Consider the following 26,476-nt stretch of genomic DNA (forward strand, 5'->3'; position numbering starts at 1 on the left):
ACCTGCCCGCCCGCTTTGCCACACATTTTTTGCTGTGCGTCATAAATGGGCTGTGTGCCTAATATGCGATAGATACTTATGCCATATACACACACACACATATATGTATATGTATATTTCTTACAATGGAGCGTTGTCAACACTGGCAGACGGCTGTCAACATTGAGGTTAGGAAAACGTCGCGAATGTTGCTTTCCTGTTGTTTTTGTTATTGTTGTTGCATTTCTTAATGAGACACGACATGTGCAGTCAGCCGCAGATACAAAATCAACTTCAGAGCCGACCGCCGACTTCGGGTCTCTATTGCAAAATGTGTAAATTGAAATAGCAGCGCGATAAGAAATGGTAATTATTCTGCTGTTGACAACAGTTGCTGTTGCTTGTTGTCTGGTAGCAAATGTTCTTCTGTTTTTTCTTCATTTTATGTAGTTCAATTTGAGTTGGAGCCGTGTTTATCTTTCATTAACAACTCTGTTCTAATTACACCTCTGAATATGGATCAATGGAACGTGGCTTGGAAGTGGAGTTAAAAGTGTGTAACACATGAAGAACAAAGAGAAAAAGTGTTCAATTAGCTGCTGTTGGGATATTTCCTTCATTTTTTTCAGTTAGCTCAGCTGTTTTTCAAAGTCTTATAACTACTCTGAGTTTATACAATTCGATGTAATGTGAAGATTCAAAAGCTATTAACTATCGGGTTTTCGTTTTGGCTTGTCTTGCGTTAAGAATCTTGATCACGAATATAGCAAAAGGTCTTTCAATCTGTAAACCATTATAAACATTATTCCTTCAAAAGACAACAACCTTGTCTACGCATGGATTTGATGCTTGGTTCTAGATGGTCAATAATATATTTTCCAAGATATTTTCATCAAACTCAGTTTGTCCGAGACTCACTTTTTTCACATATCCTTAAAATCATCAGGGAAATGTTTGGGTATCAAATCGTCGACATGGCAAAGATATGTTTACTTTCTCGCTTTATTTTTATTTACGTTTTTATTATTTTCCCAGATACAAATATCGCATTATCTATTTCAGCTGAAAAACAGAAAAACTCTTTTAAAATTCAACTTTATAAGCACATAAATTTGCCTTTGTTTAGTTATTTTGATAACATTTTCCTCTTTTGATGTTCGCCTTTTATTTAAGTTCATAAACTTATTTCCTTAAAATACTCATTATATTTTACAGCTCAAGATTCATTTCTTGCATTTTCTTCAGACACTTTGCCACATTCCGTTCTCCGGGAAATGGCAATGCGCGCAACCCCATTTTCACTCTGCCAGCACATTTTCACTGTCAAGGTTTCTTCATTCGTTTTTCTTTTTCTGTGTCGTTGCCCTTTTTGAGGGTGCCGCCACGCCCACTGAGATGCAGCTTCCGCAACAGGCAACAGCGAAGTTCATAAAAAGCAGGTAATAAGTGCGAATTTCGATGTGCACCAAAGAAAATGGGGCTCTGGGCAAGCGTGCAGGGAGTAGAGTGGCAGAGGAGTAGGTGAGTGCAGGGTTTAGGAATGGAGGGAATGAAATTAATTATGCAAAACGAGAAGCGCAGAGGAAAAACGCATCGACACGCCGCCAAGGGAACTCAAGCATAAACAATGTGCGGAAATTAAGACGAAGAATCAAAACTTGCACCAAAAGTGTGGGCGGGGGGGTACGAGTGGCATAGTGTAGACAGCGAGGGGAGTGGGACTGCTGAGGGACGGTAGGGCACTGAGTTATAAACAAATTGCACTTTAAAATAGCTCACAAGTATTGTCTGTCTTCGCATTGCGTTCGTGACGCTTGTTATAAATATTTATTATATCATCAGACACTGAAAATGTAACAGACTGTGGCAAGGGAAGGGGCATGTGGTTTGCAGTGCGATGTAATTAAAATGCATTATTAATGAAATGCAAATATGAAGAAATTAATTAAATATGCAATAGACGGCGACAACAACAAAAAACTTTGCACCATAGTGCACACACACACACACATATCAGTTGCAGTCAACCCCGTTGAAAGCCCATCTGGGATTGGTTTGAGTATAGGGTGCATCATGCGGCTCGTGAATATGGGATATGACATATTCTAAGGAATTTCTTTAGTATTTCCAAATATACCAAATGAAAGGATATCTTTAAAGATTTCTTTTATAGCTCAAAGTAGTTGCTCTAGGTCTGTGTTTTAAATAAATCAATTTAATGGCAGCCCTAAAGCAGGTACGCTTTTTCAACTAGGCACAACTGTACTTTAGTTGCGTATTATGTTGGCAACCCTGCAGCAACATGTTTCTCAATTTAATCACAGTGATGGCAACCCTAAAGCACACCCGCTCTTCCAACTAGGCACAACTGTACTTCAGTTGTGTGATACGTCAGCAACCGTACCACAATGTGTTTCACAATTTCATCAAAATGGTGGCAACCCTACTGCCTTTTCAACTAGCCACAACCGTAATGCAGTTGTATATTAAGTTGGCAAACCTGCCACAAAGAAACTTGCAATTGAAATAAAGTCCATAAAATGTTAAATAGTTTTCTTAACAACATTTATTGGGTGCACTCAACTTTTTTCCTATTAAATTATATCTTTTTTTTAAAAATGTTGATTTATAACCGGATAATAAAAAAGTGGTTTTCTTAAGCGGGCATCCTCTTTGGTGGATTATTCGCACTGGTTGGCTGACAGCAGGTGCAGATGCATTGACAATTGCGTTATAATTGCATTTAATTATGCGACAACAAGAAAATTGAATTAAATGCCGTGAACGGTGCATTTTTCACTTGTAGCTGCACAAAGAAACCACAGAAAACCAAGGAAAACAAGAAAAACAAACACAGCTTAGCAAAGGTTGTCGACACTTGAATGCCCTTTGGTGGAATATTTGTTTGCCTAAACTCAAGTTTAAGCCCAGTTTTCCATAATAGGTAGATGATATAGTAGCCCGCTCCGAGCTAACCACATTTATATCAAATCGATAGTAAAAAGAGGCAGCTGTGCAAAGTTGTATCATTTATGAAACATATTTTTTGTTCATCAAGATATTTTAACCAATCCCAGTATATACTAGTTAAACCATGCTGCTTATATGTGCCTCAAACACTACTATATTATATAGCTCAATAGATAGAATCGGCCGGAAAGATATGTCTGTTTCTCGTGATATTTTCATGACATTTATTGACACAACTGCGAATGCAAATGCCTACGAGGGTATTAAATATTCGACGTGCCTAAGATATCCTTATTTTTTTGTATGTTTTTTTCTATTTATACTTTTATAAATACATTTGCCTCTTTAAGAAGTTACAACTTCCATGGCAATACTATGGTACCCAATGCGAGGGTATCGAAAGCTGGTGAAAAATGTGGCATACAAGAAAACTGTCGCCTTGTTGACAACTGCAAGCGACGCAACAACTTTGTCATTTTTCAGTTTTTTTTTGTTGCATTTGTTGTTGCTGGAGTTGCTAGCACATTAATTACAGTTATGCCCGCTGGCTGCCAACGGAAACGCAGTTGGCAATGCTAATTCCTTTTGGCCATTTGCTCGCTTGTCCGTTTCCTGCTACCAAAAAAAAATCCCTGTCCAACCAATTTTTCCCCATTTTTTCTTGCAGCATTTTCAATTAGCGCAGCGAGCGGAAGTTGCATGTCGAAAGCCGCCGCAAAAAAAGGGAAATTTCAGAGCAGCAGAAAAAAAAATCGTAAAACAAGTAGCGCATAATTTTTGGGCAAATTGATTTTATCTACTGGCATTTTCCGATTTTCACCTGGTTTTTATGATTGTTGTTTTTTTTTTCTTTCTTCACGTTTTAATTTGTTTTTGTGATTGTGCAGCGTAGCGATTGGAAAAAATTTCACAGCTTTGCGCATTTTTGAGTGGGCGCCAGTTTTTCACAATGGAAAATCCAATTGAAAATTCAAGAAATGTGCACGCTCATTAATTTTTGGCAAATATTTTGCACATAATTTTAATTTCTATCGCATTTTTTCATAAACCACAATTAAATTGTGCATTTTCGTGAATAATAAAGTAAATATTGCTGTTAGCATTATGTTAGTAAACAGCACTCTACTGTGCTGTTAAACAGTATATTATAACAGCACTCTACTATGCTGTTAAATAGTATATTATTTATACAATTATTATTTATTTTGTTTCTTACAGTGGTCGCTCCTACAGCAAGGACAGCCAGAAGAGCTCGCACAGCGACCTGAGTTCACTGTGCAATGGCAATGGCAATGGCAGCGGTTCCCCAAAACTATTGGCAAAAACTCCACTGCGTAAGTAGCCTTTGTTTTATTAAAAAATATTAAATTATATATAGTCTTGTTTTTAATATGAAAAACTTAATATTAATGAAGATATTGTTGTGAATTTGAAAATTAGAAGATGTTATGATCTTTTCTGTCGCGCTTAATTTCCCTCATTCAATATCTGCAGTAGTACATTTTTCTAATAAGCTTAAGATTATGCTACACTTTTAACCAGCAAATGCGGCTGCTGTTCGTTCTGCTTGCCGGCAAGCAGTTCATTTGGCGTTGCATTACCTTGTCAAATATACAACAAGCAACAGTCTTAACATAGTAAGAACTTAAATGTTATCTTACAAATTTAACCAAATAACGCTTGAAAGCATGTTGTATTAGAAAATATTTGCAACTCGCACTTTTTCACAGCAGCACAAAAGTATGCAACGATCGCTGCTGCCCAATCGTTTTCAAGCATTGCAAAGGTAAGCCGTGCATTGCTTCCCGATATATTTTTTAAATTGAGAGTTTAAGCGTTTATAAATTATTGAACTACACGCTTAAAAGCATGAAGTGTAATTAAATAGTTGCAGCTCCTAGTGTTAAAACTTCCGAAATAGTTGCAACTCGTACTCCTAACACTTTTACACGGCAGCGCGAAAGTATGCAACAATTGCAAGCAATGATCGCTGCTGCCCAATCGTATTCAAGCAGTTCAAAAGACAAGCAGTGCACGTGTTGCCGCAACATGTTGGCAACTTAAGAGCAAATGAAACTTGTTTTCAAAGCCTTTGGCTTAAAAGCAAGAAACATACCAAGCGGCCAAAGCGAGCTTAATAAATGGTCAAAACAGAATAGCCTATAACAACGCGAACCGGCTTTTTGTCTCATTTAGAGAGCTGTTTGCCGTGCAGAGCTTAAGAGTTTTTGTTGTTGCTTGGGAGCGTGTCGTGTGTATCTAGATACAAATGTATCTGCAGCGATAAAAACGGCACAACACAAATTCCATTTGGAGTCTCTTTAGTCTGCGGCGAGTTTTCAATGTTGTCGCGCCGGCAGCGCTCGCATTTTTTCTAGATTTTCTTGCGTGTTTTATGGCGCGTTCTTTTAACCAGAAATCTGCAATTAACACGTGCCTTTGAAATTATGATAATAAAGTGTTTATAAATTACACAAAAATTTACAGGAGAAGTAAATAAAAATAATAATAGTAAAGAGAGTGTGAATCAAGTGTGAATACCAAGTGAATGTGAATTGTTCAAAAATATGCCTGGCTACTAATTAGGTTTCTGCTTGGGAGGGTTTTCCTTTATGGTTGCTCAACCCCTTTTGAAAAGCTGACCAATGCAGCCCCTATTAAAGCCAACTCTTTTGTGCTGCCAGAAACAGGTTTTTATGTATTGTTGTTGTTGTTGTCTATAGAGAATGCCGGTTTCTCAAATGTATTCAACGCATGTGAAACAATCGAAGTCAAAGCAAAAACACCTGAACCTTTACCTAAAGCTTTTACCTGCGCTGCATTTGACGTCATTTTTGGGCTCGGGAGAGCAAGAGCTTTGAATTTTTGGTATCAGGGCTCTTGTTAACATATGTTAAGGAAGTTTATAATCTATGCCCGATAAGGATCAATGAAGCCTGCCTGGAATAGAATTTCATATAATATATGTGTCATAATATATGTGGCATAAGATCTAGACCTACATAGGGTCAGAGTCAGAGTCAAGTACACTCCTTCTAGAAATTGTAAATATAAACTGTATTTATTTTAATTACTTTAGAGCAAACTCGTGGCCTTTCTTCAGTAGGGCACGCTCCATAGTAAACACAATTACTCAAATCAATTTACAGGGCATCTGCTAGTCGTGCATCAGCATCTAGCCAAGTTTTACTTGTTCTATTTTTTGTATTTTGTTGTTTTTTGGTAGCCTCCCTCAAGGCGATCGAGTTGCGTTCATTGAATAACCAAAAAGCTAACGAGAATTCGCATTAGCTTCGGCGCCCAAGCAAATAAGCTATCAGTCAGTCAGTCAGTCAGTCAGTCAATCAATCATTCAGTCAGTTCAGTTCAGTCAGTCAGCTCGGCTTGACGCTGTTCTTGTTAACGTCTTGGCCTGGCCATAAATTATGCGGCTAATCATTTTGTTACATTTTACAGTTTGTGGCCAACTCGATTCGTTCTCACGACAGCCGCAAAATTGTTGCCACCACGACCTGAGCTCGCGCCTGCCTCTCATTGATGCCTGCCCCCTCCCTCTCTCTCTCTCTCTCTCTCTCTCTCTCTCCACTATTTGTCTCTCTAAAGCGCCGTTAGCTTTTGTCTGCAAGTTCATTTACCTAGGCAACAGTCTTTAGGCTAGAAACGTGCCTCATTCTATAAACTCCGAGATCAGATACATTAAGCAGGAAGGCAGCTCGAATCCCGCATAATGATCTTAAGTTCTTATGTTTTATACGATATTCGGATCTGTTAAAAACAGAGCAAATAAATGCCCACTCTACATATCTCTTTTATTTAACTACCTTATAATCCAGTCCGAACTTTCTGTCTGCGTTCTTAATAAAAAGAACTTAAAAATCTTTAAAAAGAAAGACAAACAAATCAAGAATTAAAAAGTAAATTTATTGAGTCATAAGAGAAAAAAGTAGAAATCGAATGCAAAATATTATTAACTGGAATAATTCTTATTTAAAAAGTGAACAAATCGCTTCGTTTGCGTCAACAATTTCAGGTTTTCATTTAAATTCGTTTCAATTAACAAATAATTTCTAATTATCAAAATGTCAAGCTGCCATTGCTCAATTTCTTTATGCTTTGATATTTTTCTCAACCGGTTTTAGTTATTTTTAACTGTGATATAAAACGCAATACTCGCACATTTAGTATTCGCATAATATAAGAATCAGTGCAAAAGTTTTTAATTTGTATTTCTTTCTTTAATTTGCCAACAAAAATCCACTTAAAACAAATTGAGGTTGAAATTGACTTGGCTAGAAACGAGTTCTATAATTGCCTAAATCATGGCATAATATTATATATGAACAATATTAATAGAAAGGCTAGCCAAATGGGAAAGTTTTCTTTTAAATATGATTAATGATGATTGATATAAAAATAACATACAAAAAAGAAACAAAAATTTGCCCAAATCAGGTCGAATTTAATGTGATCTGGAGATTTCTTTTATAAGATTTATTAAGATTTGTTCTAAGACGGTATTTTACTTTTATAATTTAAAAAAAAACTACTCGAAATTGAAACAGATCAAACTCAAATAAAACAAATTAAGAGCAACAACACAACAATTTATAAACTTTTCCCAAACTGAAAGCGCTTTGTTTAATTACTTTTGGCCCGCCAAGGTGCTGAAGAAGTTAAATCAGATCACAACTCTATCGCCAAGCTATCTTCCTGTTGATAGAGATAAGGAAGATAATGATGTAAAGTTTTGTTCTCGTTGTTTTAGACAAGTGCAAGTGCGACACCTGTTTCCGGCATTCGTGAGTTTCTCAACTGCTTCAATTGCAACTGGCCCGCGGCTGAGTTGCCCCCGCCCCCTCTCTCTCTGTCGCTCTCGCTCAGCTTTGCTCTGCCGTGATTCTACTGCGTTTTCTAAAGCTAACTGCATCTTGGTGTGAGCGTGTGTGTGTGTGTGTGCATGTTTATCATTGTGACGGCTATTATTTTCATTATGCAGTCAAGAGTTGTCTGCGTTGCGGCTTCTTTTTTCTTCTGCTTCTGCTTCTTCTATTTTTTTTTTTGCTCTTTCTTAATTTTCACTTGACGTGCTTTGTGCCGTGTGCTTTGTGCTTTTTACATTATTATTATCATATTTGCATTTTTGCGCTCCCGCTCTCTTTCGCTCTCGCTCTCGCTTGCATGCATTTATAATTTACAATCGCGGGCTCAACACAAGCGTGTAACCAGCAGCGGTTACACTGCTTCCACTCGCTCCCTCTCTCGCTCTCGCTCACTCCTGACAGCTGAGAGCTCAGCTGTCTGTCAGCAGGCGCTTTGTATAGCTGACGTCGGGTTTTGTGCCTGTGTGCCAGTGTGTGTGTGTGTGTGTGTGTTTCTGTATGTTTATGCTTTCATTTGCGCTGCACTGCTTGCCCTGCCTCTTGCTCTCCCACTCGCACTCTCGCGCTGATATGCATTTCATTCCACTAACTTTTTTTCGCTTGCTGGCGCTTTATAATTATGTGGGAAATTTGCAAAATGCTAGACAGAAATTTTTTTGCCCCTCTCTTTTTTTTTTTCTGTTGGGTTTTCTTTAATTTCTTTTCATTTACTGCTATTTTTTTCTGATATATTGCAATTTTATTTATTTAGTATTTTTTTCGCAATACGCTTAACTATGCGAGAAAGTGTTGTAGGCGTTATTCAGAAAAAGTACAGCTCTAAAAAAATGTATTACAAGAAAAAAAATGTGTGCAAATATTACAGTAATTTTTTTCTTGTTACATTTTCCACCATGAAATAGTTTGATACTCGACTGAACGAACATTGCTTTTAACTATTTGCTTGGGCGCTATGGCAAAAAAAAAGGTTATTTTTATAGAGTAGGGCGTCTGGTATTATGGCATTTTTAGCAAGTATTTTGCCGCCATATTTGATTTTCTTTAATCCTTTTGGCAATGGCTTAAACCTTAATTAACTTATTTTATCTTGCATTATTTTATATTTTATATTTATTTTATATTTATTGTATTTGTTTTGCTAAGGATCCGCCGTGTATATATAGACTAGAATTTCCCATCATTTTTCTTCAGCATTTCGAAAAAATATCCTTATATTTCACATATTTTTTTAACATAAAGAGCTTGATACATTTTTATAGAATATTTTCTTCAACATCAAATTTTAATTTTATGTATACATATATTTTTATAAAACATTTTCTTATTTCACATAATTAACAACATAAATAGATATTTTTATAGAACAGTGGCTTAAAAACAATTCTAATACTCTTTTCGCAAAAAAAAAAACTGTGCTGTTTTGCTCTACAAAACATTTTGATGTTGCCAAAAAATTGTTTTTATTTTTTATTTATTTTTTTTGTAGCTGCAATAAGTGTTTCCATTTGATTTCTGCGCCTTGGGCCATATGAAACACTTGATTTGAAAAGCAGACCAACAATTTTGTTAATCAGCTGGCAACGCCCAACAATTTGACGCCCTTTGCAATTGTTAGATTACCTGAGGAAATGGCAACAACAACATTATAAAATCTTGCTGTCAACTTTCACTTGAGTGCATACGGACAAAATGCATTTGCTGTTATAATTGAATTTCTGGTGGGGGCTGTTGGGCGTTGTTTTTCCTTAGGTTGCCCATAGGCATATTTTGCATAATTCCGCTGGCGTTGCTTTCTTTTATTGTATACGAAGTAACAGCAGCAGCAGCAACAGCGGAAAAAACTAAACTAAAACTCGGCCACTTTTCATTTTGGCATAATGAAGTGTCCATAAGCCACCAAAAGGGTTGCTAAGCAAGCCGAAGATTGAATACCCTTGCGGACATATAATTTCGAAAGGATTTTATACGAAAGCTTGATTGTTTCTCTAGATCAAACCTGAGAACAATGGCATGTAATTGCGGCGTTCTGGGGATATAAATTAAAGAAAAGTTGTTCGTACAAGATCTATACATGATATATAGTAGTATATTGACAACATTTTATACTTAAAAAATTTCAACATTTTCCGCCTCCATAACTTGGTCAAATCTCATGAGATTTGCACAAGGCTTAGCTTTTTGTTCATGATTTGCCCTCAAGATCAATTCTGCATCCAAATCTGGCATCAAAATTTGTGGTCAAAATTCATGTCAAAAAAGTACCCTCAAATATCCTATATAGAAATACTCAAAACTTCCCACTCCCATAACTAGGTCAAATCTTAACCGATTCTCAAAAGGTTTGGCTTTTTGTTCGTGGTTTGGCCTCTAGATCAATTCTGCATCCAAATCTGGCAACAAAATTTTTGTTCAAAATTCATGTTAAAATGGTACACTCAAATATCCTATATAGACATAATCAAAACTTCCCACTCCCATAACTAGGTCAAATCTTAACCGATTCTCAAAAGGTTTTGCTTTTTGTTCATGGTTTGACCTCTAGATCAATACTGCATCCAAATATGGCAAAAAAATTTTAAGTCAAAATTCATGTCAAAATCGTACCCTCAAATATCCTATATAGACATAATCAAAACTTCCCACTCCCATAACTAGGTCAATTCTTAACCGATTCTCAAAAGGCTTGGCTTTTTGTTCATGGTTTGGCCTCTAGATCAATTCTGCATCCAAATCTGACAACATAATTTTTGGTCAAAATTCATGTCTAAAAAGGTATCCTCAAATAACCTATATAGTCATACTCAAAACTTCCCACTCCCATAACTATGTCAAATCTTAACCGATATAATTTTGGGTCAAAATTCATGTCTAAAAAGGTATCCTCAAATATCCTATATGGACATACTCAAAACTTCCCACTTCCATAACTATGTCAAATCTTAACCGATTCTCAAAAGGTTTGGCTTTTTGTTCATGGTTTGGCCTCTAGATCAATTCTGCATCCAAATCTGACAACATAATTTTTGGTCAAAATTCATGTCTAAAAAGGTATCCTCAAATAACCTATATAGTCATACTCAAAACTTCCCACTCCCATAACTATGTCAAATCTTAACCGATTTTCATAAGGTTTGGCTTTTTGTTCATGGTTTGGCCTCTAGATCAATTCTGCATCCAAATCTGACAACATAATTTTTGGTCAAAATTCATGTCTAAAAAGGTATCCTCAAATAACCTATATAGTCATACTCAAAACTTCCCACTCCCATAACTAGGTCAAATCTTAACCGATTTTCATAAGGTTTGGCTTTTTTTTCATGGTTTGGCCTCTAGATCAATTCTGCATCCAAATCTGACAACATAATTTTTGGTCAAAATTCATGTCTAAAAAGGTGTCCTCAAATATCCTATATGGACATACTCAAAACTTCCCACTCCCATAACTAGGTCAAATCTTAACCGATTCTCAAAAGGTTTGGCTTTCTGTTCATGGTTTGGCCTCTAGATCAATTCTGCATTTAAATCTGACAACAAAATTTTTGGTCAAAATTCATGTCTAAAAAGGTATCCTCAAATATCCTATATAGACATACTCAAAACTTCCCACTCCCATAACTATGTCAAATCTTAACCGATTTTCATAAGGTTTGGCTTTTTTTTTCATGGTTTGGCCTCTAGATCAATTCTGCATCCAAAAGAAACAAAAATTTGCCCAAATCAGGTCGAATTTAATGTGATCTGGATTTCTTTTCTAAGTTTTATTAAGATTTGTTCTATGACGGTATTTTACTTTTATAATTTAAAAAAAAACAACTCGAAATTGAAGCAGATCAAACTCAAATAAAACAAATTAAGAGCAACAACACAACAATTTATAAACTTTTCCCAAACTGAAAGCGCTTTGTTTAATTACTTTTGGGCCGCCAAGGTGCTCAAGAAGTTAAATCAGAGCACAACTCTATCGCCAAGCTATCTTCCTGTTGATAGAGATAAGAAAGATAATGATGTAAAGTTTTGTTCTCGTTGTTTTAGACAAGTGCAAGTGCGACACCTGTTTCCTGCATTCGTGAGTTTCTCAACTGCTTCAATTGCAACTGGCCCGCGGCTGAGTTGCCCCCGCCCCCTCTCTCTCTGTCGCTCTCGCTCAGCTTTGCTCTGCCGTGATTCTACTGCGTTTTCTAAAGCTAACTGCATCTTGGTGTGAGCGTGTGTGTGTGTGTGTGCATGTTTATCATTGTGACGGCTATTATTTTCATTATGCAGTCAAGAGTTGTCTGCGTTGCGGCTTCTTTTTTCTTCTGCTTCTGCTTCTTCTATTTTTTTTTTTTTGCTCTTTCTTAATTTTCACTTGACGTGCTTTGTGCCGTGTGCTTTGTGCTTTTTACATTATTATTATCATATTTGCATTTTTGCGCTCCCGCTCTCTTTCGCTCTCGCTCTCGCTTGCATGCATTTATAATTTACAATCGCGGGCTCAACACAAGCGTGTAACCAGCAGCGGTTACACTGCTTCCACTCGCTCCCTCTCTCGCTCTCGCTCACTCCTGACAGCTGAGAGCTCAGCTGTCTGTCAGCAGGCGCTTTGTATAGCTGACGTCGGCTACATCCAAATCTGACAACATAATTTTTGGTCAAAATTCATGTCTAAAAAGGTGTCCTCAAATATCCTATATGGACATACTCAAAACTTCCCACTCCCATAACTAGGTCAAATCTTAACCGATTCTCAAAAGGTTTGGCTTTCTGTTCATGGTTTGGCCTCTAGATCAATTCTGCATCCAAATCTGACAACATAATTTTTGGTCAAAATTCATGTCTAAAAAGGTATCCTCAAATAACCTATATAGTCATACTCAAAACTTCCCACTCCCATAACTAGGTCAAATCTTAACCGATTTTCATAAGGTTTGGCTTTTTTTTCATGGTTTGGCCTCTAGATCAATTCTGCATTTAAATCTGACAACAAAATTTTTGGTCAAAATTCATGTCTAAAAAGGTATCCTCAAATATCCTATATAGACATACTCAAAACTTCCCACTCCCATAACTATGTCAAATCTTAACCGATTTTCATAAGGTTTGGCTTTTTGTTCATGGTTTGGCCTCTAGATCAATTCTGCATCCAAATCTGACAACATAATTTTTGGTCAAAATTCATGTCTAAAAAGGTATCCTCAAATAACCTATATAGTCATACTCAAAACTTCCCACTCCCATAACTAGGTCAAATCTTAACCGATTTTCATAAGGTTTGGCTTTTTTTTCATGGTTTGGCCTCTAGATCAATTCTGCATTTAAATCTGACAACAAAATTTTTGGTCAAAATTCATGTCTAAAAAGGTATCCTCAAATAACCTATATAGACATAGTCAAAACTTCCCACTCCCATAACTATGTCAAATCTTAACCGATTTTCATAAGGTTTGGCTTTTTGTTCATGGTTTGGCCTCTAGATCAATTCTGCATCCAAATCTGACAACATAATTTTTGGTCAAAATTCATGTCTAAAAAGGTATCCTCAAATAACCTATATAGACATACTCAAAACTTCCCACTCCCATAACTAGGTCAAATCTTAACCGATTTTCATAAGGTTTGGCTTTTTGTTCATGGTTTGGCCTCTAGATCAATTCTGCATCCAAATCTGACAACATAATTTTTGGTCAAAATTATGTCTAAAAAGGTATCCTCAAATAACCTATATAGACATACTCAAAACTTCCCACTCCCATAACTATGTCAAATCTTAACCGATTTTCATAAGGTTTGGCTTTTTGTTCATGGTTTGGCCTCTAGATCAATTCTGCATTTAAATCTGACAACAAAATTTTTGGTCAAAATTCATGTCTAAAAAGGTATCCTCAAATAACCTATATAGACATACTCAAAACTTCCCACTCCCATAACTATGTCAAATCTTAACCGATTTTCATAAGGTTTGGCTTTTTGTTCATGGTTTGGCCTCTAGATCAATTCTGCATCCAAATCTGACAACATAATTTTTGGTCAAAATTCATGTCTAAAAAGGTATCCTCAAATAACCTATATAGTCATACTCAAAACTTCCCACTCCCATAACTATGTCAAATCTTAACCGATTTTCATAAGGTTTGGCTTTTTGTTCATGGTTTGGCCTCTAGATCAATTCTGCATCCAAATATGACAACATAATTTTTGGTCAAAATTCATGTCTAAAAAGGTATCCTCAAATAACCTATATAGTCATACTCAAAACTTCCCACTCCCATAACTAGGTCAAATCTTAACCGATTTTCATAAGGTTTGGCTTTTTGTTCATGGTTTGGCCTCTAGATCAATTCTGCATCCAAATATGACAACATAATTTTTGGTCAAAATTCATGTCTAAAAAGGTATCCTCAAATAACCTATATAGTCATACTCAAAACTTCCCACTCCCATAACTAGGTCAAATCTTAACCGATTTTCATAAGGTTTGGCTTTTTGTTCATGGTTTGGCCTCTAGATCAATTCTGCATCCAAATCTGACAACATAATTTTTGGTCAAAATTCATGTCTAAAAAGGTATCCTCAAATATCCTATATGGACATACTCAAAACTTCCCACTCCCATAACTAGGTCAAATCTTAACCGATTCTCAAAAGGTTTGGCTTTTTGTTCATGGTTTGGCCTCTAGATCAATTCTGCATTTAAATCTGACAACAAAATTTTTGGTCAAAATTCATGTCTAAAAAGGTATCCTCAAATATCCTATATAGACATACTCAAAACTTCCCACTCCCATAACTATGTCAAATCTTAACCGATTTTCATAAGGTTTGGCTTTTTGTTCATGGTTTGGCCTCTAGATCAATTCTGCATCCAAATCTGACAACATAATTTTTGGTCAAAATTCATGTCTAAAAAGGTATCCTCAAATAACCTATATAGTCATACTCAAAACTTCCCACTCCCATAACTAGGTCAAATCTTAACCGATTTTCATAAGGTTTGGCTTTTTTTTCATGGTTTGGCCTCTAGATCAATTCTGCATCCAAATCTGACAACATAATTTTTGATCAAAATTCATGTCTAAAAAGGTATCCTCAAATATCCTATATGGACATACTCAAAACTTCCCACTCCCATAACTAGGTCAAATCTTAACCGATTCTCAAAAGGTTTGGCTTTTTGTTCATGGTTTGGCCTCTAGATCAATTCTGCATTTAAATCTGACAACAAAATTTTTGGTCAAAATTCATGTCTAAAAAGGTATCCTCAAATAACCTATATAGACATAGTCAAAACTTCCCACTCCCATAACTATGTCAAATCTTAACCGATTTTCATAAGGTTTGGCTTTTTGTTCATGGTTTGGCTTTTTGTTCATGGTTTGGCCTCTAGATCAATTCTGCATCCAAATCTGACAACATAATTTTTGGTCAAAATTATGTCTAAAAAGGTATCCTCAAATAACCTATATAGACATACTCAAAACTTCCCACTCCCATAACTAGGTCAAATCTTAACCGATTTTCATAAGGTTTGGCTTTTTTTTCATGGTTTGGCCTCTAGATCAATTCTGCATCCAAATCTGACAACATAATTTTTGGTCAAAATTCATGTCTAAAAAGGTATCCTCAAATATCCTATAGGGACATACTCAAAACTTCCCACTCCCATAACTAGGTCAAATCTTAACCGATTCTCAAAAGGTTTAGCTTTTTGTTCATGGTTTGGCCTCTAGAACAATTCTACATCCAAATCTGACAACATAATTTTTGGTCAAAATTCATGTCTAAAAAGGTATCCTCAAATAACCTATATAGACATACTCAAAACTTCCCACTCCCATAACTAGGTCAAATCTTAACCGATTTTCATAAGGTTTGGCTTTTTTTTCATGGTTTGGCCTCTAGATCAATTCTGCATCCAAATCTGACAACATAATTTTTGGTCAAAATTCATGTCTAAAAAGGTATCCTCAAATATCCTATAGGGACATACTCAAAACTTCCCACTCCCATAACTATGTCAAATCTTAACCGATTTTCATAAGGTTTGGCTTTTTGTTCATGGTTTGGCCTCTAGATCAATTCTGCATCCAAATCTGACAACATAATTTTTGGTCAAAATTCATGTCTAAAAAGGTATCCTCAAATAACCTATATAGACATACTCAAAACTTCCCACTCCCATAACTAGGTCAAATCTTAACCGATTTTCATAAGGTTTGGCTTTTTTTTCATGGTTTGGCCTCTAGATCAATTCTGCATCCAAATCTGACAACATAATTTTTCGTCAAAATTCATGTCTAAAAAGGTATCCTCAAATATCCTATATGGACATACTCAAAACTTCCCACTCCCATAACTAGGTCAAATCTTAACCGATTCTCAAAAGGTTTGGCTTTTTGTTCATGGTTTGGCCTCTAGATCAATTCTGCATTTAAATCTGACAACAAAATTTTTGGTCAAAATTCATGTCTAAAAAGGTATCCTCAAATAACCTATATAGACATAGTCAAAACTTCCCACTCCCATAACTATGTCAAATCTTAACCGATTTTCATAAGGTTTGGCTTTTTGTTCATGGTTTGGCCTCTAGATCAATTCTGCATCCAAATCTGACAACATAATTTTTGGTCAAAATTCATGTCTAAAAAGGTATCCTCAAATATCCTATATGGACATACTCAAAACTTCCCACTCCCATAACTAGGTCAAATCTTAACCGATTTTCGTAAGGTTTGGCTTTTTGTTCATGTTTTGGCCTCTAGATCAATTCTGCATCCAAATCTGACAACATAATTTTTGGTCAAAATTATGTCTAAAAAGGTATCCTCAAATAACCTATATAGACATACTCAAAACTTCCCACTCCCATAACTAGGTCAAATCTTAACCGATTTTCATAAGGTTTGGCTTTTTTTTCATGGTTTGGCCTCTAGATCAATTCTGCATCCAAATCTGACAACATAATTTTTGGTCAAAATTCATGTCTAAAAAGGTATCCTCAAATATCCTATATGGACATACTCAAAACTTCCCACTCCCATAACTAGGTCAAATCTTAACCGATTCTCAAAAGGTTTGGCTTTTTGTTCATGGTTTGGCCTCTAGATCAATTATGCATTCAAATCTGACAACATAATTTTTGGTCAAAATTCATGTCTAAAAAGGTATCCTCAAATAACCTATAAAGACATAGTCAAAACTTCCCACTCCCATAACTATGTCAAATCTTAACCGATTTTCATAAGGTTTGGCTTTTTGTTCATGGTTTGGCCTCTAGATCAATTCTGCATCCAAATCTGACAACATAATTTTTGGTCAAAATTATGTCTAAAAAGGTATCCTCAAATAACCTATATAGACATACTCAAAACTTCCCACTCCCATAACTAGGTCAAATCTTAACCGATTTTCATAAGGTTTGGCTTTTTTTTCATGGTTTGGCCTCTAGATCAATTCTGCATCCAAATCTGACAACATAATTTTTGGTCAAAATTCATGACTAAAAAGGTATCCTCAAATATCCTATATGGACATACTCAAAACTTCCCACTCCCATAACTAGGTCAAATCTTAACCGATTCTCAAAAGGTTTGGCTTTTTGTTCATGGTTTGGCCTCTAGATCAATTCTGCATTCAAATCTGACAACATAATTTTTGGTCAAAATTCATGTCTAAAAAGGTATCCTCAAATAACCTATATAGACATAGTCAAAACTTCCCACTCCCATAACTATGTCAAATCTTAACCGATTTTCATAAGGTTTGGCTTTTTGTTCATGGTTTGGCCTCTAGATCAATTCTGCATCCAAATCTGACAACATAATTTTTGGTCAAAATTCCTGTCTAAAAAGGTACACTCAAATATCCTATATAGACATAATCAAAACTTCCCACTCCCATAACTAGGTCAAATCTTAACCGATTCTCAAAAGGTTTGGCTTTTTGTTCATGGTTTGGCCTCTAGATCAATTCTACATCCAAATCTGACAACATCATTTTTGGTCAAAATTCATGTCTAAAAAGGTATCCTCAAATAACCTATATAGACATACTCAAAACTTCCCACTCCCATAACTAGGTCAAATCTTAACCGATTTTCATAAGGTTTTGCTTTTTTTTCATGGTTTGGCCTCTAGATCAATTCTGCATCCAAATCTGACAACATAATTTTTGGTCAAAATTCATGTCTAAAAAGGTATCCTCAAATATCCTATATGGACATACTCAAAACTTCCCACTCCCATAACTAGGTCAAATCTTAACCGATTCTCAAAAGGTTTGGCTTTTTGTTCATGGTTTGGCCTCTAGATCAATTCTGCATTCAAATCTGACAACATAATTTTTGGTCAAAATTCATGTCTAAAAAGGTATCCTCAAATAACCTATATAGACATAGTCAAAACTTCCCACTCCCATAACTATGTCAAATCTTAACCGATTTTCATAAGGTTTGGCTTTTTGTTCATGGTTTGGCCTCTAGATCAATTCTGCATCCAAATCTGACAACATAATTTTTGGTCAAAATTATGTCTAAAAAGGTATCCTCAAATAACCTATATAGACATACTCAAAACTTCCCACTCCCATAACTAGGTCAAATCTTAACCGATTTTCATAAGGTTTGGCTTTTTTTTCATGGTTTGGCCTCTAGATCAATTCTGCATCCAAATCTGACAACATAATTTTTGGTCAAAATTCATGACTAAAAAGGTATCCTCAAATATCCTATATGGACATACTCAAAACTTCCCACTCCCATAACTAGGTCAAATCTTAACCGATTCTCAAAAGGTTTGGCTTTTTGTTCATGGTTTGGCCTCTAGATCAATTCTGCATTCAAATCTGACAACATAATTTTTGGTCAAAATTCATGTCTAAAAAGGTATCCTCAAATAACCTATATAGACATAGTCAAAACTTCCCACTCCCATAACTATGTCAAATCTTAACCGATTTTCATAAGGTTTGGCTTTTTGTTCATGGTTTGGCCTCTAGATCAATTCTGCATCCAAATCTGACAACATAATTTTTGGTCAAAATTCCTGTCTAAAAAGGTACACTCAAATATCCTATATAGACATAATCAAAACTTCCCACTCCCATAACTAGGTCAAATCTTAACCGATTCTCAAAAGGTTTGGCTTTTTGTTCATGGTTTGGCCTCTAGATCAATTCTACATCCAAATCTGACAACATCATTTTTGGTCAAAATTCATGTCTAAAAAGGTATCCTCAAATAACCTATATAGACATACTCAAAACTTCCCACTCCCATAACTAGGTCAAATCTTAACCGATTTTCATAAGGTTTGGCTTTTTTTTCATGGTTTGGCCTCTAGATCAATTCTGCATCCAAATCTGACAACATAATTTTTGGTCAAAATTCATGACTAAAAAGGTATCCTCAAATATCCTATATGGACATACTCAAAACTTCCCACTCCCATAACTAGGTCAAATCTTAACCGATTCTCAAAAGGTTTGGCTTTTTGTTCATGGTTTGGCCTCTAGATCAATTCTGCATTCAAATCTGACAACATAATTTTTGGTCAAAATTCATGTCTAAAAAGGTATCCTCAAATAACCTATATAGACATAGTCAAAACTTCCCACTCCCATAACTATGTCAAATCTTAACCGATTTTCATAAGGTTTGGCTTTTTGTTCATGGTTTGGCCTCTAGATCAATTCTGCATCCAAATCTGACAACATAATTTTTGGTCAAAATTCCTGTCTAAAAAGGTACACTCAAATATCCTATATAGACATAATCAAAACTTCCCACTCCCATAACTAGGTCAAATCTTAACCGATTCTCAAAAGGTTTGGCTTTTTGTTCATGGTTTGGCCTCTAGATCAATTCTACATCCAAATCTGACAACATCATTTTTGGTCAAAATTCATGTCTAAAAAGGTATCCTCAAATAACCTATATAGACATACTCAAAACTTCCCACTCCCATAACTAGGTCAAATCTTAACCGATTTTCATAAGGTTTGGCTTTTTTTTTCATGGTTTGGCCTCTAGATCAATTCTGCATCCAAATCTGACAACATAATTTTTGGTCAAAATTCATGTCTAAAAAGGTATCCTCAAATATCCTATATGGACATACTCAAAACTTCCCACTCCCATAACTAGGTCAAATCTTAACCGATTCTCAAAAGGTTTGGCTTTTTGTTCATGGTTTGGCCTCTAGATCAATTCTGCATTCAAATCTGACAACATAATTTTTGGTCAAAATTCATGTCTGAAAAGGTATCCTCAAATAACCTATATAGACATAGTCAAAACTTCCCACTCCCATAACTATGTTAAATCTTAACCGATTTTCATAAGGTTTGGCTTTTTGTTCGTGGTTTGTCCTCTAGATCAATTCTGCATCCAAATCTGACAACATAATTTTTGGTCAAAATTCATGTCTGAAAAGGTATCCTCAAATAACCTATATAGACATAGTCAAAACTTCCCACTCCCATAACTATGTTAAATCTTAACCGATTTTCATAAGGTTCGGCTTTTTGTTCATGGTTTGGCCTCTAGATCAATTCTGCATCCAAATCTGACAACATAATTTTTGGTCAAAATTCATGTCTAAAAAGGTATCCTCAAATAACCTATATAGACATACTCAAAACTTCCCACTCCCATAACTAGGTCAAATCTTAACCGATTTTCGTAAGGTTTGGCTTTTTGTTCATGTTTTGGCCTCTAGATCAATTCTGCATCCAAATCTGACAACATAATTTTTGGTCAAAATTATGTCTAAAAAGGTATCCTCAAATAACCTATATAGACATACTCAAAACTTCCCACTCCCATAACTAGGTCAAATCTTAACCGATTTTCATAAGGTTTGGCTTTTTTTTCATGGTTTGGCCTCTAGATCAATTCTGCATCCAAATCTGACAACATAATTTTTGGTCAAAATTCATGTCTAAAAAGGTATCCTCAAATATCCTATATGGACATACTCAAAACTTCCCACTCCCATAACTAGGTCAAATCTTAACCGATTCTCAAAAGGTTTGGCTTTTTGTTCATGGTTTGGCCTCTAGATCAATTCTACATCCAAATCTGACAACATCATTTTTGGTCAAAATTCATGTCTAAAAAGGTATCCTCAAATAACCTATATAGACATACTCAAAACTTCCCACTCCCATAACTAGGTCAAATCTTAACCGATTTTCATAAGGTTTGGCTTTTTTTTCATGGTTTGGCCTCTAGATCAATTCTGCATCCAAATCTGACAACATAATTTTTGGTCAAAATTCATGACTAAAAAGGTATCCTCAAATATCCTATATGGACATACTCAAAACTTCCCACTCCCATAACTAGGTCAAATCTTAACCGATTCTCAAAAGGTTTGGCTTTTTGTTCATGGTTTGGCCTCTAGATCAATTCTGCATTCAAATCTGACAACATAATTTTTGGTCAAAATTCATGTCTAAAAAGGTATCCTCAAATAACCTATATAGACATAGTCAAAACTTCCCACTCCCATAACTATGTCAAATCTTAACCGATTTTCATAAGGTTTGGCTTTTTGTTCATGGTTTGGCCTCTAGATCAATTCTGCATCCAAATCTGACAACATAATTTTTGGTCAAAATTCCTGTCTAAAAAGGTACACTCAAATATCCTATATAGACATAATCAAAACTTCCCACTCCCATAACTAGGTCAAATCTTAACCGATTCTCAAAAGGTTTGGCTTTTTGTTCATGGTTTGGCCTCTAGATCAATTCTACATCCAAATCTGACAACATCATTTTTGGTCAAAATTCATGTCTAAAAAGGTATCCTCAAATAACCTATATAGACATACTCAAAACTTCCCACTCCCATAACTAGGTCAAATCTTAACCGATTTTCATAAGGTTTGGCTTTTTTTTTCATGGTTTGGCCTCTAGATCAATTCTGCATCCAAATCTGACAACATAATTTTTGGTCAAAATTCATGTCTAAAAAGGTATCCTCAAATATCCTATATGGACATACTCAAAACTTCCCACTCCCATAACTAGGTCAAATCTTAACCGATTCTCAAAAGGTTTGGCTTTTTGTTCATGGTTTGGCCTCTAGATCAATTCTGCATTCAAATCTGACAACATAATTTTTGGTCAAAATTCATGTCTGAAAAGGTATCCTCAAATAACCTATATAGACATAGTCAAAACTTCCCACTCCCATAACTATGTTAAATCTTAACCGATTTTCATAAGGTTTGGCTTTTTGTTCGTGGTTTGTCCTCTAGATCAATTCTGCATCCAAATCTGACAACATAATTTTTGGTCAAAATTCATGTCTGAAAAGGTATCCTCAAATAACCTATATAGACATAGTCAAAACTTCCCACTCCCATAACTATGTTAAATCTTAACCGATTTTCATAAGGTTCGGCTTTTTGTTCATGGTTTGGCCTCTAGATCAATTCTGCATCCAAATCTGACAACATAATTTTTGGTCAAAATTCATGTCTAAAAAGGTATCCTCAAATAACCTATATAGACATACTCAAAACTTCCCACTCCCATAACTAGGTCAAATCTTAACCGATTTTCGTAAGGTTTGGCTTTTTGTTCATGTTTTGGCCTCTAGATCAATTCTGCATCCAAATCTGACAACATAATTTTTGGTCAAAATTATGTCTAAAAAGGTATCCTCAAATAACCTATATAGACATACTCAAAACTTCCCACTCCCATAACTAGGTCAAATCTTAACCGATTTTCATAAGGTTTGGCTTTTTTTTCATGGTTTGGCCTCTAGATCAATTCTGCATCCAAATCTGACAACATAATTTTTGGTCAAAATTCATGTCTAAAAAGGTATCCTCAAATATCCTATATGGACATACTCAAAACTTCCCACTCCCATAACTAGGTCAAATCTTAACCGATTCTCAAAAGGTTTGGCTTTTTGTTCATGGTTTGGCCTCTAGATCAATTCTGCATTCAAATCTGACAACATAATTTTTGGTCAAAATTCATGTCTAAAAAGGTATCCTCAAATAACCTATATAGACATAGTCAAAACTTCCCACTCCCATAACTATGTCAAATCTTAACCGATTTTCATAAGGTTTGGCTTTTTGTTCATGGTTTGGCCTCTAGATCAATTCTGCATCCAAATCTGACAACATAATTTTTGGTCAAAATTATGTCTAAAAAGGTATCCTCAAATAACCTATATAGACATACTCAAAACTTCCCACTCCCATAACTAGGTCAAATCTTAACCGATTTTCATAAGGTTTGGCTTTTTTTTCGTGGTTTGGCCTCTAGATCAATTCTGCATCCAAATCTGACAACATAATTTTTGGTCAAAATTCATGACTAAAAAGGTATCCTCAAATATCCTATATGGACATACTCAAAACTTCCCACTCCCATAACTAGGTCAAATCTTAACCGATTCTCAAAAGGTTTGGCTTTTTGTTCATGGTTTGGCCTCTAGATCAATTCTGCATTCAAATCTGACAACATAATTTTTGGTCAAAATTCATGTCTAAAAAGGTATCCTCAAATAACCTATATAGACATAGTCAAAACTTCCCACTCCCATAACTATGTCAAATCTTAACCGATTTTCATAAGGTTTGGCTTTTTGTTCATGGTTTGGCCTCTAGATCAATTCTGCATCCAAATCTGACAACATAATTTTTGGTCAAAATTCCTGTCTAAAAAGGTACACTCAAATATCCTATATAGACATAATCAAAACTTCCCACTCCCATAACTAGGTCAAATCTTAACCGATTCTCAAAAGGTTTGGCTTTTTGTTCATGGTTTGGCCTCTAGATCAATTCTACATCCAAATCTGACAACATCATTTTTGGTCAAAATTCATGTCTAAAAAGGTATCCTCAAATAACCTATATAGACATACTCAAAACTTCCCACTCCCATAACTAGGTCAAATCTTAACCGATTTTCATAAGGTTTGGCTTTTTTTTCATGGTTTGGCCTCTAGATCAATTCTGCATCCAAATCTGACAACATAATTTTTGGTCAAAATTCATGTCTAAAAAGGTATCCTCAAATATCCTATATGGACATACTCAAAACTTCCCACTCCCATAACTAGGTCAAATCTTAACCGATTCTCAAAAGGTTTGGCTTTTTGTTCATGGTTTGGCCTCTAGATCAATTCTGCATTCAAATCTGACAACATAATTTTTGGTCAAAATTCAAGTCTAAAAAGGTATCCTCAAATAACCTATATAGACATAGTCAAAACTTCCCACTCCCATAACTATGTCAAATCTTAACCGATTTTCATAAGGTTTGGCTTTTTGTTCATGGTTTGGCCTCTAGATCAATTCTGCATCCAAATCTGACAACATAATTTTTGGTCAAAATTCATGTCTAAAAAGGTACACTCAAATATCCTATATAGACATAATCAAAACTTCCCACTCCCATAACTAGGTCAAATCTTAACCGATTCTCAAAAGGTTTGGCTTTTTGTTCATGGTTTGGCCTCTAGATCAATTCTACATCCAAATCTGACAACATAATTTTTGGTCAAAATTCATGTCTAAAAAGGTATCCTCAAATAACCTATATAGTCATACTCAAAACTTCCCACTCCCATAACTAGGTCAAATCTTAACCGATTTTCATAAGGTTTGGCTTTTTGTTCATGGTTTGGCCTCTAGATCAATTCTGCATCCAAATCTGACAACATAATTTTTGGTCAAAATTCATGTCTAAAAAGGTATCCTCAAATAACCTATATAGACATAGTCAAAACTTCCCACTCCCATAACTATGTTAAATCTTAACCGATTTTCATAAGGTTTGGCTTTTTGTTCGTGGTTTGTCCTCTAGATCAATTCTGCATCCAAATCTGACAACATAATTTTTGGTCAAAATTCATGTCTGAAAAGGTATCCTCAAATAACCTATATAGACATAGTCAAAACTTCCCACTCCCATAACTATGTTAAATCTTAACCGATTTTCATAAGGTTTGGCTTTTTGTTCATGGTTTGGCCTCTAGATCAATTCTGCATCCAAATCTGACAACATAATTTTTGGTCAAAATTCATGTCTGAAAAGGTATCCTCAAATAACCTATATAGACATAGTCAAAACTTCCCACTCCCATAACTATGTTAAATCTTAACCGATTTTCATAAGGTTTGGCTTTTTGTTCGTGGTTTGTCCTCTAGATCAATTCTGCATCCAAATCTGACAACATAATTTTTGGTCAAAATTCATGTCTGAAAAGGTATCCTCAAATAACCTATATAGACATAGTCAAAACTTCCCACTCCCATAACTATGTTAAATCTTAACCGATTTTCATAAGGTTTGGCTTTTTGTTCATGGTTTGGCCTCTAGATCAATTCTGCATCCAAATCTGACAACATAATTTTTGGTCAAAATTCATGTCTAAAAAGGTATCCTCAAATATCCTGTAGGGACATACTCAAAACTTCCCACTCCCATAACTAGGCCAAATCTTAACCGATTCTCAAAAGGTTTGGCTTTTTGTTCATGGTTTGGCCTCTAGATCAAATCCTCAAATAACCTATATAGACATAGTCAAAACTTCCCACTCCCATAACTATGTCAAATCTTAACCGATTTTCATAAGGTTTGGCTTTTTGTTCATGGTTTGGCCTCATTATCAATTCTGCATCCAAATCTGGAAACAAAATTTTTAGTCAAAATTCATGTCTATATGGCACTCTCAAATATCCTATATAGACATAGATACAAATTCCCCACCCCCATAACTAGGTCAAATCTCAACCAATTTTCATAGGGCTTCGCTTTTTGTTCATAGTTTGGCCTCATTATCAATTCTGCATCCAAATCTGACAACGTAAATTTTGGTCAAAATTCATGTCAAAAAAGGTACCCTCAAATATCTTATACAGACATACTCAAAACTTTCCACTCCCATAACTAGGTCAAGGTTTGATTTTTTGTTCACGATTTGCCCTCTAGATCAATTTGGCATCTAAGTCTAGCTACATTATTTTTGGTGGAAAATTCATGTGAAAATGGAACCCTCATATATCCTATATATGTAGGTCAAAATTTCACACTGCCGTAATTCAGTCAAAACTCAACAGATTTTCACGAGGCTTGGGCTGGTTCAGACAAATGTAATGCCTGCAACAGCAGGACGTAACTGAGCTAAGTTTCATATTAAGAGCATTTAGACTAAGAGACTAGTTTGTTAGCGAAGAGGCAGTGAGATTCAACTGGATCGAGTCGGTTATTGATGGTAATCATGAGTATATATATATATATATATATTCTATGGGTGCTGCTGATGTCTTCTTTGCGTTACACGTTAAGTAACAAAATCAAAATAGCTCGCTATAAGTGTAGCAAAATCAGCTAACAGCCAGCTAACTGAAACACTTTTTCAAAGCACGGCCAACATATCAGTTAACAACAACAACTAAAACTAGGAATTTCTAGTGGTCACTGAACCAACAAACAGCTCGTTGTTGTTGTTGTTGTCTCCTCTAGTGTGTTGATCATCTACACGACAAATGCTTGTTGTTGTTGTTGTTGTTGCTGTCGCATCGCATTTCAGTTCCAGCGTGTCCCGAACTATGCCCGCACTTTGCAGCTCAGTGTATGTGCGACTAACTTATAAATTGAGCATGTTATATGCTTCTTCTTTATCGCTGCGT

The 26,476-nt window shown here is 35.4% G+C and overlaps 1 protein-coding gene across 2 annotated transcripts in view; it reads left to right on the top strand.

Annotated features, from left to right (window-relative positions):
- toc (toucan) overlaps window positions 1-26,476 on the top strand; it is a 140,421-nt gene that overhangs the window by 62,874 nt on the left and 51,071 nt on the right. For both annotated transcript variants that reach the window (XM_070209477.1, XM_070209478.1), the window contains exon 3: window positions 4,168-4,283. In XM_070209477.1, the coding sequence (XP_070065578.1) occupies window positions 4,168-4,283 (116 nt within the window). The remainder of the gene's footprint in view (window positions 1-4,167; window positions 4,284-26,476) is intronic.

This window comes from Drosophila virilis, chromosome 4 (genome assembly GCF_030788295.1).
Source record: "Drosophila virilis strain 15010-1051.87 chromosome 4, Dvir_AGI_RSII-ME, whole genome shotgun sequence".
Taxonomy (NCBI): Eukaryota; Metazoa; Arthropoda; class Insecta; order Diptera; family Drosophilidae; genus Drosophila; species Drosophila virilis.